The sequence below is a fragment of the Poecilia reticulata genome, linkage group LG18 (genome assembly GCF_000633615.1).
Source record: "Poecilia reticulata strain Guanapo linkage group LG18, Guppy_female_1.0+MT, whole genome shotgun sequence".
NCBI lineage: Eukaryota > Metazoa > Chordata > Actinopteri > Cyprinodontiformes > Poeciliidae > Poecilia > Poecilia reticulata.
The window spans coordinates 5,748,470-5,764,211 of record NC_024348.1 but is presented as its reverse complement, the minus strand read 5'-3'; the positions used below and the strand labels follow the sequence as shown (position 1 = coordinate 5,764,211).

Sequence of the window (15,742 nt, the reverse complement as noted above, 5' to 3'; positions counted from 1 at the left end):
CTGTTTAGTTTCATAGAGCGCTACTTGAAGCAGGGATTAGCATCAGTCTCAAAGAAGGGAAATGGGAAGCTAAATGGGCTGTCCTCTGGGAGCTTCACAGCCAGAAATAGAAACAACAGATTTGAAATCTTGCTCACGAATAAACTCTTTACCAGAATGTGCATAAGATTACATAAAACAGTACGAAAGGGAAAACTGCAACTATCTAACACACTTTTAAGCTAAAAATGTTTAGTTTAATCTTTTTAAAACGTCTTGGAACTACTTCTGGAAAACCCAGCGTTCAACCCCCCAGAGCTTTAACCCCTCACTTACTGAAACAGAGGTTTTCCAGGTCAATGTTTGGGATTTGTGTTTTATTCTGGGAAGTTTCCTGTTTACAGTCAGCAATTATCCGGGGATTTCCAATCAAGTTGTAAAAGGTTAATGCTGAGGGTAATTTTCTGGCAGGACAACTATTAGTTGTTTATTACAGATGTCTGTACTTTACTGCACTCTAAAAAGAAATGCATAAAAAATTTGTACATTTACCATAGAAATATGAAGGAACTTTCTGTCAACAATTTTAAAAGGTGTTTTTCTATTTTGCGGAATATTTGTTAATGTATCATGAGATATTCTATGTAATAACATGGAAAATGTCGGTTCTGGACTAACAGAAATGTAAATAAATTAAACATGGTAATCTGTTAAACCATGGTTAAAAAAAAAAAGAAAAATTGGTTTTAGAGTTGACGAGAATGTTTGTACAATTAATGGGAAATCCTTGTAATTTTCTGCCAGGACATTTTTGGGGGGATTTAAGGAAATTTTTCTTATAGATTATAGCAAATTTTTAAAGATAATTGTGAAGGAGGTTGCAAGAAGACTTGGGAATGGAGATTGGCGATGGCCGTAATATAGTCAAAGCTGTAATCAAATGGTTTGTTGTGTAGTTGGATGGAGGGCATGGAGTCTGGATCCTGAAGCACTCAGTGTATCACTAAGTGTTTTGATTCTGCTTTCTAAAGAAACTTTTAGCTAAACGTTCACAGATTTGAACAGAAAAACATTTATGGCATGATTTTATAATAAAGGGAAAAAAACTGCTCCCATAGTTTCTCTCTCTTGAAAAGTAAGCTGAAAATGTTTCTCTAAGCTTTTCAGTTGCATTATTACCTCTAATTTTGTATCTTAAATGTCTATCAACTCCATCTGCCTTCCTTATTACCTATGGTTCTGAGCAAAAGTGTCGAGTCAGCTCTAAATTCTTTGTATTTTGCTTCCAAAGAGCCACAATTTCTAGTGACCTTCACATAAATGGGAACAATTTGAAACAAATGGCTGAAAGTGTATAAATTGCAGACTTAGCAACAGTCCTGCTGACTAGTGAATATACCCGGTGGGGTAACTTAAAGGGATACTTGTTATGTTTCATTATGTTGTTCATTAGCCTTCATAGGTATGATAGAAAAACTTTGAAAGATGCCACATTTATATATATAAAAAATAATAATATGAATAATATTATTCTGCCTGCTTAGTTGTGACTCTGTGCATGTATGTGTTGTAAGTTTAGGAACATTTTCATTTTAGGTAGTCTGACGGATTTTAAAAAGTGAAAAATAAATATTAAGCGTTTCTTAAAGTTTTCTCTATCTTTCAACATAGCTTTATTTTACCTCTATTTTGGAGCAGCTGAGAAATGTTCTTGACGCCTAAATAAAAACTTGAATGACAAAATTTTTAAAAATGGAACAGATAAGAAAAGTAATGCGCAGTGACAGAAAGCATCACTTATCAATGGCTTATCTCCTGCTAAAAGCAAAGGTAATGTATATATGTGGGTGTTCTCTGGTGACCACCGTAGGAAAACCTTTCATCAGCAGCAGCACATTATAGGACATAACCCAGCTGCGTACGTGGACATATGCATGCATTTAGTCCCGCTATGTTATCTTTAAGAGGCGGCAGGAAGTTAAGGTCGCGTCTGGGTTGAACTCACGACCCACAGACTATGAAAGGAGGGAAGACGGAAGAATTGGGAGAGTAGCAATGTGGTAAAAGTTGTGTTTTGCATTGGTTGATATGATGCTCAATCAGATCAAAAGTAGTTGCAAACTTATTAAAACTTAACTTAATCACAAAAAGGGCCACACAGTGGCGCAGTTGGTAGAGCTGTTGCCTTGCAGCAAGAAGGTTCTGGGTTCAATTCCCGGCCCCGGTCTTTCTGCATGGAGTTTGCATGTTCTCCCTGTGCATGCGTGGGTTTTCTCCGAGTACTCCGGTTTCCTCCCACGGTCCAAAAACATGACTGTCAGGTTAATTGGCCTCTCCAAATTGCCCCTAGGTGTAAGTGTGTGTGTGCATGGTTGTTTGTCCTGTGTGTCTCTGTGTTGCCCTTCGACAGACTGGCGACTTGTCCAGGGTCGCCAGTCTGTCAAAGTCTGTCTTGACCCCGCCTCTCACCGAAAATGTTAGCTGGAGATGGGCACCAGCCACCCTCCCAACCCCACTGAGGGACAAGGGTGTCAAGAAAATGGATGGATTAATCACAAAAAGAAAAGTAAAATGCAACTTTACCATGTTGTATTTTGTGTGCATTGTTGCATGACTTTCCATTTGTACCAACAAGGAATGAACTGAGATCAAAAGTGCATGATAGCCTTGACTAAAACTAACACAGTTATTGTTTAAACGTGTTAAAAGCATTTCCATGTTAAATATACAGCCAGATGAAATTAACATAGATGAAATTGTGAATCTGTTGCAAGATTTGGACAAACAAACCTGGCAGTCTGTCAAGCCTGATTGAGGTTGCAAAGCAGAATAGGCCAAAGTTTCTGTCTCTAGAAGTACAAAAATGGTAGAAACATTCCCAAAAGGCTTCTCGCTCTAATTGCAGCACAGCCTTCTGTAGGTCTGTCACATAAAATCCCAGTAAAATACAACGATGTTTGTGGGTCGTAGCGTGACAGAAGCAGAAAATGGTCAAATATTGTGACTGCTTGTGCAACAAATTGTTATGAATTATAGAGTTGGACATCTAATATATATCAAAGTCATCTTGTTCTCCCAGCTTTTCTAACATTTGAAACGGATCCCAGTAAAGCTCGGACTGCCCTTACCAAAAAAAGGCAACACTTAGAAGAGGCTTACTTTTATGAATCTAACCTCATAAATGTCACATTAGGTCTCCATCTATCACACAAACTCCCTGCTGAAGTCAGAGTGGGAGCTGATAAAGTGGCCTAGAGGGAAAAGTGCAAAAGTTTCCTCTTTATCTAGCAGAGCCAAATATGCGGCACAGTAGTGCACAGGAAGGAGATTTTAGAGATTGGTGTGTGTGTGTGTGTGTGTGTGTGTGTGTGTGTGTGTGTGTGTGTGTGTGTGTGTGTGTGTGTGTGTGTGTGTGTGCGTGTGTGTGTGTGCACGCGTGTGTGTGTGTGTGTGTTTGTATGGTAGAGGAAGAAATTTGAGAGCTCATTTGAAAACAAGTGGCCGAAATACACCAGAGAATGTAATAAAAACTCTTTTTCAGATAAAGGTAAAATAAAAAAAGTCCAATATTGTATTTACTTACCTTATCCTTAAGCTTAAAAATGTTCCTACAAAAAAAGAATAAGTTATGTTTGGTGGAGGAAGGTTGTCACTGTTTAAACACATCCAGATGGCAGGTTGAGCAACTGCATGGCGAGTTCTCTGAAAGGGCTTTCTCCTGAATTTGATGGAGTCCTGCTGCTTCCAAAGGTCAGAGAGCAAAAGGGTTAGAGTTGGGGTCAGCAAACATTTTTCACTGTGTGTGATTGTGTGTGTGTCTGTTTTAACATTTCTCATTTTGTAAGGCACATTTTTTTTGCAACAAATACTACATTCCGAGGATCCAGAGATCCTTATGTGGCCCCCATGAGAACAAATTCTGTTTTTAGGTTAGAGGTTAGAGTTAGGATTACGGTGTGAATTGTGAGGTTTAGGGCTAAGCATGTAATGGCAATTGTTAGGTTTGTTAGGCATACCATAGTGATATGGTCATTGTTATGCTGTAGAAATTAATGACAAATTAATGGAAGTAAATAAAAAAGTCCTTGCGAAGATAAACATACTGTGTGTGTGTGTGTGTTCTTGTTTTTGACACATTGTAGGAACAATTGTCCTAACACATACATTGTGAGGACCCTGTGCTCCTTATGGGGTCCAGAGGGTAGACCACATAAAAAAGTGCTGTTTTAGGGTTGGGTTTAGGACTAAGGTGTGAATTGAGTTTTGGTTAGGTCTAGAGTTAGGCATGTACTGGTAATAGTTAGGTTTAGTGTAAGGGTCAGGATTAGGCTGTGGAAATGAATGGAAAACAATGGAAAGTTCCAGCAGAGACAGAGAAACGTAACTGTGTATGTGTGTGTGCGTGTGTGTTCTTGTATATACTACATCTAGAGGACCACTTTTACAATATTTACTCATAAAGGAATGTCCTTTGTGAAAGTGAGGACCTTTCCTCGTCATCACTTTTTTGAACATCTGTTAGTTAGGTATGAAGTATATTTTGTCAACATAGGTTTAGGAATAGACCAATATGGGTTAGGGTGAGGGCAAATGTCTTGATTATACGCAGTTACTAAAATTAATGGAAGACAATGCAAAGTCCTCACTTAGATAGAAGTACAAGGATGTGCGTGCGTGCGTGCGTGCGTGCGTGCGTGCGTGCGTGCGTGCGCGTGTGTGTGTAGTGCTAAAGACTAGTGGCTCAGTGACCCAGAAAGAAATTCCAGATGAGGAGGAATTTGTCTTTATTGGGAATTCTGTGCGTGTGTGTTTTCAGCAGCAGGAGAGGTCATGAGAACAGTGGAAACACACAGACGCATACACAGGGACAAATCAAATAAAAACATACACCGTTTCTATAAACCAAGTCATGATCTTCATACAGAACAGGCAGTATTTTATAGGGTTGATACCAACAATTTATTGGTACAAAAGGATTGCGAACAGATGGGACTTACTTTCTTTAAACAACTTTTTAAAGACTGAGCAACAATAGAATAAAATTTATGGAAATTATTAAACCCTTTTTATTGGTTGGACGCTACCTGTCTGTTTTTTCAGCGTATGTTGTAAAATGACTTCTTTCTCATTTGAACAGATCTTATATATTTTCATTCTGTAAATAGTGCATCTGTGGCCCAGGGCATCCTTAAAGATGAGGAACTCGCTCCTCAATTTGGAATAAAAGGATTTCCGTCCTCTGTCATTTGTCTTTTTGTGTAGCCATGAACTCTTGCATTTTGGGGTCATTTCCTGTTTTTGTTCAAAATATCCTCAACAAGGATGCGAGGAAGGCATTTTCTTTATTATTTAAAAAAATCCCGACATGTAAAAAGATTTACATCAGCTGTTTAAAACAACAACACCAGTGGAAATGAAAAATAAAGAACAAAGTTCATAAGTATAATATAAGAATCTATCTTTGGATGAAATTCTAAAAGATTTTATTGATTTGGGTTAAAAAAAAAAAACATTGTCATTTTCATTCTCTTGAGAACAAGAAATGAATCACTTCTGCTCTTTGTTAATCCCAGCAAGGAGATTCTGCTGACCAGGAGTCTTTTCCAGAGCTAAACTCAGTCTCTGCCTTTATCTGTCTATCTAAGGAGGAACTCCTTGTGCTCTTTGAAAGGCTTTGATCCCCTCAGAGCACCTCAGCAGTATTCATGTCCCTCTTTAGACGCCGAACCTTTTAATTTCAACAGAAGACTTTGATATCGTCTCCTGCGTGGAAGCTGCTACTGTGTCACGCTTTGTCCCCGTTCAGCTCCAGGTCAGATAGTTGTAGCTGATTTTACTTTGGAGGAAAGCACCTGTCTGAACCTCCTCTTCAGCTCCTGCATATTGGGAGACTTGGGTCTGGCCAGGTGTAGGCCGCCCTTTCTCTTCTCTCCGTTCCCGCCTCCCAGGGCCCGGATCACCTGATGCACAGAAGGCAGATTTTAGGAGGTTTCCATTTTAAATTGTTTCAATGAAGCAATTCAATCAAATGGATACAGCCTAAGTCTGTTTAAGGATTCTGTTTATATTTAGGATCAAATACAAATTCATTTTCTACTAAATTTCAAGAACACTTGAAAAAACACTACCTGAGCTTAAAGTGACATTTCAGCAAGATATAGGAGCTTATTTTACATTTTATTAATAAAATGTACTAGTTCCAATGGCAGATTTATTTATTTTTTTACTTATAACAAGAGATTAAGACATTTTTCCCATGTTACAAGTGAAATAATCTGGCAGTGGAATTATTGCACCTGTATTTTTTTATTATGGAATTATTTAGTTAAAACAAGCTCCTATATCTTGCTGAAAAGTTACTTCAAGAGAATGAAGATCAGGAATGAGACAAAAAAAATTATCTGGTAAGATTTTGTGTTTTAGCAGTGCTGGCTTTGCACGTGTGAGCAAGAAGCAGGAAACTGCACATTCAGTGATCCTCCCTGAGGGTAACGACTGTTACTCTGCTAGAGAAAAAAAAATTACAATGCAGTTTGGTTTCCCTTTAAGGCCAAAAAGATAAACAGATGGTATTTCCGCTTTTTTAGGCATCATTCAACTGTCCTAGCTCCCACAGAGCATAAAATTACTTAAAAGAATGGTGGATCTAAAAATGACCAACACCCTGGGAGCTAAATAAGATGCTGTCATTGGGACAGCTGTTCTGTAAATGTGGACTCCCGCCTCCTCACCAATCAAACGTTTTTTGACAGAAAGATAAGGCCTAACCTCCTGGCAGAGATGGAGGAAGGCGGCATGGACTCCCTCGTGGTTCTCTCTGGCTGAGGCCTCGAAGTAAACACCCCCTGCGATCAGAGACATGGTTCAGATTGGGTTTGCTCATCATCATCCCGATAATTGTCAGCATTCCTCTCACATCAGGCAACATCTAGGATACAGTTTATCGAGGCAACTAATCTGTAAGGGAGCTCAACTAGGCCTGTTCCTTAGTTTTGAAGCTGTTGGGATTAGTTGGTGTGACCTGCGCTTGACCCCAATTAACCCATCTAGGAACTGGCTGTTTGTTTACTTATCTTGCTTTTTTCCAAACCAAGCAAGCAAGAATTCTTGGATCAAGAACAAGGCAGGAAGTGAGGGACCAATTATCTCCTGTGAACCACGAACATCAAATAGCTTTAGAGATATTTCACTTGATAACCAAAAACATCAACCTTGCAGACACTCAGAGTGGGTCAAAATATAAAGAATCACAAAGGAACATTGGGAATGCTTTTTATAAATATATAAATGGTTACCTTAAGTTATAAAGTTTGAATTTTGTCAACTTAGATTGTAGCTGCTGGTGTTATTATGCTGTATGTCTCCTAGGTAAATGCAAGAAGCTTTTCAGAAACACATTTCAGCCATTACTAAAGTTGGGACAAAGTCCTTTCTTAAATATAGAAGTTCTAAATGGAGATCGGTTCAGCAGAGATCGGTTTTGTTGAGTTCCTATCAGCAGCCAGAAGCCTACCTGAAGTAGAAAGTGTAAAAATGAGTACCCGATGCTTTCGGTGTTAGGGATTTTAGATGGAACATTACTTTTAACAGATCAAAAGCTCGGTCATCAGTGTAAATAATAACTGATTTCTATAAAATAACCATTTAATTCAAAGGGAGTGTGTATTATTATTGCATATATGAATTGTGTTTTTAAGTTTTATGGAAACAGGTGCCTAAGAAACAATGCGTTTCTCTGATTTAGAAACACATATAACTTCATCTGCAGTTTACCCAGGCTGCCATGTATTACTCAAATAAATTGTATGGTATAGGAACTTAATATGAACAATACATATGGACAACTGCAACAAAATTTGCAAAGTTGCCAAAGCAATAATCCGATGTTAATGAAACTTAATCTCATGCTAAGCTGTGCATTCTCTCTGTCTGTGCCAGCGAAGATTCACTCATCTCTAGGTACACAATGCTAAAGTTCCCAAAGTCTAAATAATTCCTGATCTTTACTTGTCACCAGTCTTTGAAAAGCCTAGGAGCATCTTTATCTTTAATTATTATTCACACAACACTGAATATTGCCAGGTATACCTGGGCAACTGCAGGGATAAGGTGTTGCTCCATTCAATGATCAAAGCAAAACTTGGAATCTTCTCCAGAGACATTAACATTTTCATTTGCATTTCAAAATTACATAGACTCCAGTCAGATGCAAGTATTTCAAAAGACTCAGCCCTAACACCGGTTATTCTGCACTGAATTCAAGTCATGACTAGTGAAAGCCGAGAAATGCCACACCTAGTGAAGTTGCTAACGTGTCGCCCTCCTCTGCGGGCACTTGTCGAGCTCGGAGCAGGTCACTCTTGTTGCCAACCTGCAGCGGGGAACAGATTAGGATGCAGATTAGATTACGGGATTAAGGTTGGTAGGCTTCTTGTCTGGTCTGCGTTGAAATAAATACTGTTAGCACATTACACCCAGAAACCTTAACACGTTTTATTGAGACTGAATACTTTGCGAAATCACCTCTTGCTTTGTTGCAGGAAAAGTCTAACTTAGAATGGGAGGAGAGGGTCTATGAACAAAATTTAAAGTCTTCCCACAGAAGCTCTATGGTAAATCTAGATTAGATTTAGGTTTGGACTTTGTCTGGGACATTGTAACACCTGAATATGTCTTTAGGTGCTTCACTGTAGCTCTGGTTGAAGGTTTAGAGTTATTCAATCATGTATACGTTCCTTTCCCTTCACAACTTTAAAATATTTTGTTTTGGTATGTTGCATAAAATCCCAATAAAAGACACTGAATTTCATATATGTAATATGACAAATATAAACAAAATATTCAGAGTATGCGTACTTTAGCGAGCTACTGTAGCTGAAAATAATTCAAAAACATGGCTGATGGAATATCAATTGGATGGAATTGATCTAACATTTATTTTAAAGGCTTTATTGGCTCTAGTGGCCTTTATTTGATATTTAGTTGACAGGAAGGTGGATAGTGAGAGAAGGGGAAGACATGCGGCAAAGGTCGCCAGGCCAGGAATCGAACCTGCGACGGCCACGTCGAGGACTGAGACCTCCATATGTGGACTGTGCTTAACCCCTGCGTCACCACAGCACACCCCTGATCTAACATTTATTCACATGAATCATCCTTACCAGGATAACTGGGATGTTTCCAGACGGGTGTATGCGCCTGATGTGCTGGTACAGAGGTTGAATGGTTCTGTAGCTACTGTTGTCTGTAATGGAGAAAACCAACACATACCCATCTGCCCAATAGATGGACCTGAGGATAAAAAGGGAAAAAATAAAGAAAATAAGCTTGAAAACATTAATTTTATGTTAAAACTTACAGTGATGTGATTTGAGCCTGACCTGTTGATCTGCTCCTGGCAGTACAGGCCTTCAGCATCATCCTGCCAAAACACAAAAAGAGTGACATGAGTACGCAGGTGGTGCTTTGGCTGCCAGCTCATAGCCAAGAGAAATGAGTAGCATAGACTGAATGTGTCAATTAAATGTTATGAAGTATGAATTGAAAATCACAGTTTTTAACTTTGGCCTCTCTCTTTCTCTCTCTCTCTCTTTCTCTCTCTCTCTCTCTGTGAGTTCTGCAGGCGTGAACTAATTACACTTAATGTTATCAGACACATACAATATTGTTATCCTTTTATTCTTATTGCGAAGTTTCAAAACAAGAGTTGTACGCCCACAACAACAAAAAAAACCACTCAAACTCACTTATGATTACAAAACTTAAGCCAAATGTCCAGCAATGCAAATGCAGCCTAATTAGCTTTAATTTTAAGGCAAATTTGAACTGCACATCATTTACATTCCCCAAAATTTGGTCTCATAATTGCTAGAATCACATTGAATAGAACAAGTATTTTTCCAAGTTCAGTACAGACCGTGCTGTGCCAAGACATAAGGTCAAGTGAAATTGCCCAGGGAATAAAAATGAAACGTGTATCTTAACATATCAAGGTCGCTATATTTGATACATCGTCTGTGTTGATACAGACGGCTGTCAGGTTGCCAAGTCACCTCATTAAAGCCAGTCCATGTGTGTGGGCGGAATCGGTATCTAGAAACAACATTCCAGTGCAGTTAATTTTCTGCCAGCCAGTCAGAAAATTATTTCAGCTCAATTATCCAGTTATTCCATTATATGCCTGTTGAAATCCCTGACTATTTGTAGTGCTCTTTTTCAAATCTTAGTCCTACATTTCCAATTAATAACCTGAAATTTTAAGACAAAGCACGACTCAGATCTGTGGAAAAAATGAAAGGCGAGGAGCAGGGTTTCTGCAGGTTTCGACTCAAATTTAAGACTTTTTAAGGGCATTATGATTGAAATTCAAGATCTACATCACGACAAAAATTTACAGAAAAAAATGTAACAATTTGTAATGCTCTCTATAGCCTTAACCTCCGTAGTGCCAAGTTTTTATTCCACAGAAACTAACTAGTCAGAAACTTACTACTGTCCATGTTTTCTTTTCTTTACTGACTTCTTGGTAAAATGAATAAAATAACAAAAGGTCTGTTTCTGGCATGCCACTAGTACCATACATCATATGCATACCTTATAAAACCTACGCAAACTGAAAGACTCTAATACGTCTGCCTCAAAAAATGTCTTTCCTGTCAACTTCCTGCTACTATTTAAAAATGTACAATAGATAATAACCTCATTAACACACATTCTTAGAAACAAATGCCTACAAGTAATTTGCTTCACTTAAATTAACCTGGAGGGCAACGCAGGGTGTGTCCTGAATCTGAAGCGACACTTCCTCCCCATCCATTGTGACCTTTCTGGAGTAGAGCGCTCCTGCGGAGACAAAGAGATCCGGGTGGAAGGGTGAATGTGAAGGGATGAGAGGATCAATTGTGGTGGGGGCTCGCTGGTGGCAAAGGCAGTCAGATGAATGGGGGGGGGGGGGGGGGGGGGAGAACTCACCTGTGTTTGCTTCATAATCTCCAATGAACCTCTTAGTCAGAAACCTGACAATCAGAGCTGAAAGTGAAACAGAATTTGTCAATCAGTGACGTAAAGATGAGGAAGAAGAGCAATGGAAAACACAAAATCTTGCCAAGTATTTTTGGTCCAGTTTCTAGTGCAAATATCTTGGTGCACTTGAAATAAGGCAAAACTAACTCACAAGTAACTTTTCAGCAAGAAATAGGAGCTCCTTTTTAGTAAATAATCCCTCCATATTGACAAAAAAGTACTAATACATTAGCAGATTGTTTCACTTTCAAATGCATGCAAGTGAAACAATCTGTCAACTTGTACATTTTCATCAATATCGATGAATTATTTACTTAAAACAAGCTCCTGTATCTTGTTGAAAAGTTACTTGTATGTTAGTTTTGTCTTATTTCAAGAGCACTAAGATATTTGCACTAGAAACTGGACCAAAAATACTTGGTAAGATTTTGTGTTTGTTCATTAAAGTCGCATGGTGACACACTGGATAAGATCTAGAGATGCTGGTGGGTCATTGCATCTCTCTGACTTCAATGTATTGTATTAATATTCTGTGTGAAAGTGGTAAAAGTGACAAAAAAGGAGAATTATTACCAGAGTTTTTCTTGCCACAACACACAGTGAGCAAGATGATAAATGAGGTAAAAGAAAATCTCCAAAAGTCGTTAGAGTTACTACAATGCAAATTTATGTCTTTTTTTTTACCGTTTTAAACAGTGGTGCCATTGAATGTGGTTTGGTAGACTGGGATCTGACAGAAGATGGTGTTATACTGTCTGAAGGCAGAATGGGAGTACAGCACTAATAACTCATGGATTATTAGCCGAGGTAATACATTATGACATGTGATGCTCTTCTTTTCCAGATAACTGAGTTTGATGATTCTCCCAGATTTGCTACAGACAGTACATTCCTGCCTCATTGCACATGCAGTGTGGATTGCTCACTGTTGTTTTCCCAGCTGAGGCCTTCAGTTCATCTAGTGTAAGAAAACTGTTTAGCTTTCTGACGCTAGCTAACGAAAAGGAAAAAAAAACACAAAATGCAATCAAATGTTTCTCTGGGACCTTTAGCATTTTGGTCATTTGTGTCGGGTGTGAGCTATTGCCGTCATGAGAATCTGTCCATCTCGAGTTACATATAGGGCAAAAAGTACGAAATTAAATCACTTGGAATAGATTAGTCAACAATTATTTCACTCCAAACATTCATTGGTCTGTAGCACAAACCAAATATATTAAAGTGTACCGTTGTGACCTGACAGAGCTGGACAAAAGTTTAAATATTTCAGTGATAACATTTACCTCATGAAATTTCTGTCTGTATGATAAATGAGCTTCCTCGTAAAGTGCAAAATAATATAATTCTTAAATTTATCAATGTTTATTTCCAACCACTGGATCTGTCTGTGAAGAAACCTGCTCTCTAACAGAATATTTCTATAAGTCGTGTTTTGTTAAACACAATGTTTCAAAAATAATTTAACACTGTGACTGACATCATCCATTAAAACTGAACTTCCAGCATTTCAAAAAATATATTGAAGTTGTTATTTTTATAAATATTATGTGTAAATTATAGAAATGATTATGTTCGTACCTCTATAGCCAACTACATTGTATTTTATTACCCTCATAGTTCATGAGCGATATTAAATCAATTCAAATGCTGCTTGATCTTTTATATTTATTTTTATTTTTTTCATTTTCAGGAAATCAGTACTGTTTATCGCCCTCTGTCGTCGAACAATGGTATTAATTCCTCCGCCACCTAAAAAATTTGACAACTAATTGTTTCTCTTTAGGTGAGCTGGGTCACAATAACGTTTTGGTCATAAAAACGGTTTGACTCCATTTATCGCTTGAATACTAATGCAACTAATCCGAATGAAAACTTTCCCGGACACACAAGATACACTGCATCCCACCGCCATACCGGTTTTCCCGACGTTACTGGCGCCCAGCACCACGATCTTCACCGTCTTGTTGGGGACACAGTCCAGCAGGGGATACTCCGGGATGGGGACCAGCAGAAAGTTGCCAGACCCGCTGCTGTTCATACTTCCCGGGGCAGAATCGCCAGACAGCCGCATTTAGCTCCCCTCTAAACCCTCAGAACTGTCTCCGAGCTTTATGGGGAAAATTGTAGCAAATTCCTGCGACTCTGTGAGAAATCACTCCGTGTTTGTATTCCTACGGTCAATCCAGATGTGAACCAAAACAACAACAAACAAAAAGAAAGAAAGAAAAAAAAATCCCTCTTGTTTTCCGCAGAGCGACAGCTAGAAACTGATCAGCAAAATTTGGTTTGCCCTAATAATTCCCAGTTATTATCCAAGTGTGCCACAATTTCTTCCAAGTCTTTCTCTGCTGGGGTAAAACTGACTTTTAGCTCCACAACAGAGGCATCATTAACCGCGTTACTGATCCATTTTTACGCTTTAATAGCTAAAAGGAAAACGATCCGGTTCCCGGAGATTCCAGATGCCTCTGGCTGTGGATAAAGAGCAGAAGGAGTGATGAGAGGGAGGGATGTAGACTTTGATCCGTCCCCTCACATTTTCCCGGGAGACCAGTGGGAATTCGGCCTGACTCCTCAGCCTGGACAGCCTAATGCGTTATAGACGATGACAGCACCAGCATTCAATCAAGTGGGACGAAGAAAAGGTTTAAACAAAGACGTGGATTGGGATTTTAAACCATCACTCTTTAAGTTGGTGTTCCATCACTTTTTCTCTATATGGATACTTCTGTATGGAAGTCCGTCAATTTCAATTGTAAAGGAGAGAGAGGGGAAAAAATAACCTATTTAAAAAAAACAACAAACTAAATTTTACTTATGTTCTTTAGAAAATAATTATATAAATGACATATTAAAATATATTATTATTATTATTATTATTATTATTATTATTATTATTATTATTATTATTATTATTATTACTACTACTACTACTACTACTACTACTACTACTACTACTAATAATAATAATAATAATAATAATATTTCATTTTCTTCGTTTCAGAGGATTCTTGTTTGGATGTAAGCCTTGCAATGTCTATTTTAGATAAATAATACTTCTATATTCTGGGACTATAAAACATTTATATGTGTGCTTAATTGTATTATTTTGTGAATTAAAATGAAAAAAAAAACTGAGATGGTAGAAAAACAATTAAAACCAATAGATAGATAGATCGACAGACAGACTGACTGATGGTTAGATAACAAAACCCCAAATGCAACATTATTTATTTTATTGCTTGGTTTTATCTTATCTGTTGTTTTGACGTTTCTTTAATGATTTGCATTTGGAGAATCTTCTAATTCAGTATAACTATTGTACTGTGAAATAATATTAAAAACACGCAAAATAATGTTTTGTTTTGTTTTTTTTTTATAAAGAATTTATATATTTCAGAGACTACTGAGATAAAACTGTCTTATTGCCTAAAACAGCAACAAAAAGTCTTCGACAGGCAGATGGTAATTACATGCAATACTTAAACGCCGCCCACCAATCCGGCGCCCTGTAAAGAACCAAACCAACACTTATGAACAAGTAAGTAGCTCTTCAGCAACACTCCCTCACAACCTCCGAGAGTGGACGGCAGGAAACTCTAAACTACAACAGAAAAAAAAACAGCAACTAAAGCGGAAACCTTCTGCTTGTATTTTCAGAATAAAACATCAAAGATCATCATGGTTTTGACACTGTTTGCTGCATGAAGCAAAAGCAAAAACAAAAAAAACAACAACTTTTTGTTCAAAACACGTGCAGTTTTTAAAATTATTTTAAAACAGGCAATTGAATTTTCGGGGATAAGGTGATGTCACCACATGACCAGCCTATAACAAGTGTGTCATTATTTGGCCATAACATCTCACAAGTTGGCAGCATTATTGCAATATTTTACAGATAAAGATCACTATGGTGCTGAAAAAATTCTTAAAAAAAACAAAAGCTTGTAAAGACATAAAAGACTGATGCTCATATATCAGTTTTCAGCTTTAATGTGCAAACTTGAAGGAGATGAACATTTCAATCTGTCTTCATGGAACAAGTGAACACAACCAGGCAATTGATTCTTTGCCCAGAGATGAGATGCTGCTGCCAAATGTCACTATTTGGCAACAATGTTGCAACAGTCTGCAACAGCACTGCACTATTCAGTAACAGTGTTGCAGTATTCTGCAACAACGTCACAATAATTGGCTACAGCGTCACAATATAAATAAATAAGTAATCGACAATATGTTTGCCAACAGTATGTCACTATTTGGCAACAACGTTGCACTACTTGGCAAGTGTCATAATAAATGGCGTCGCAATGTAAATAAATGATCAACAATACATTTGGCAACAGCATGTCACTATTTGGCAGTGGCGTCTCAGTAATCTGGGACAAGACCAAAATAATTGACAATAACGCCAGTAAAAAAATGGGGGATACTTTTGCCCTATATACGGTTCAACAAAAGCATCAAATTATTAACAATATTTTTGGCAACAGCGTGTTACTATTTAACAACAACGTTTCACCACTTGGCAACAACTTCGCACTATTTGGGTGTCAGATCTCTATTATGTGCGACTTGGCCTATCTCACGTCAGGGGGCGCTGTGGAGCAGTTTGGCCACGCCCACTTAATTCCATTAAAATTATTGGATTTCAGACGATTTTTGGTAAAGTTTGATGAATTTTGGAATGTGTTTAGCCCCTCCCGCCCCCCCCAAAAAAATTTGCCTTTTTGTTTTGTTG

At 38.0% G+C, this 15,742-nt stretch overlaps 1 protein-coding gene across 1 annotated transcript; it reads right to left on the bottom strand.

Annotated features, from left to right (window-relative positions):
* Positions 1-4,748: 4,748 nt before the first annotated feature.
* Positions 4,749-13,529, bottom strand: rasl11a (RAS-like, family 11, member A). The gene is made up of 8 exons (XM_008435146.2): positions 12,916-13,529; positions 10,951-11,007; positions 10,739-10,821; positions 9,360-9,400; positions 9,141-9,270; positions 8,275-8,350; positions 6,748-6,824; positions 4,749-5,939 (listed from the first exon to the last, which is right to left on the bottom strand). Exons 1-8 carry the CDS (start codon positions 13,070-13,072, stop codon positions 5,793-5,795), a joined length of 768 nt encoding a protein of 255 aa, XP_008433368.1. The 5' UTR covers positions 13,073-13,529; the 3' UTR covers positions 4,749-5,792.
* Between the last annotated feature and the right edge of the window lie 2,213 nt (positions 13,530-15,742).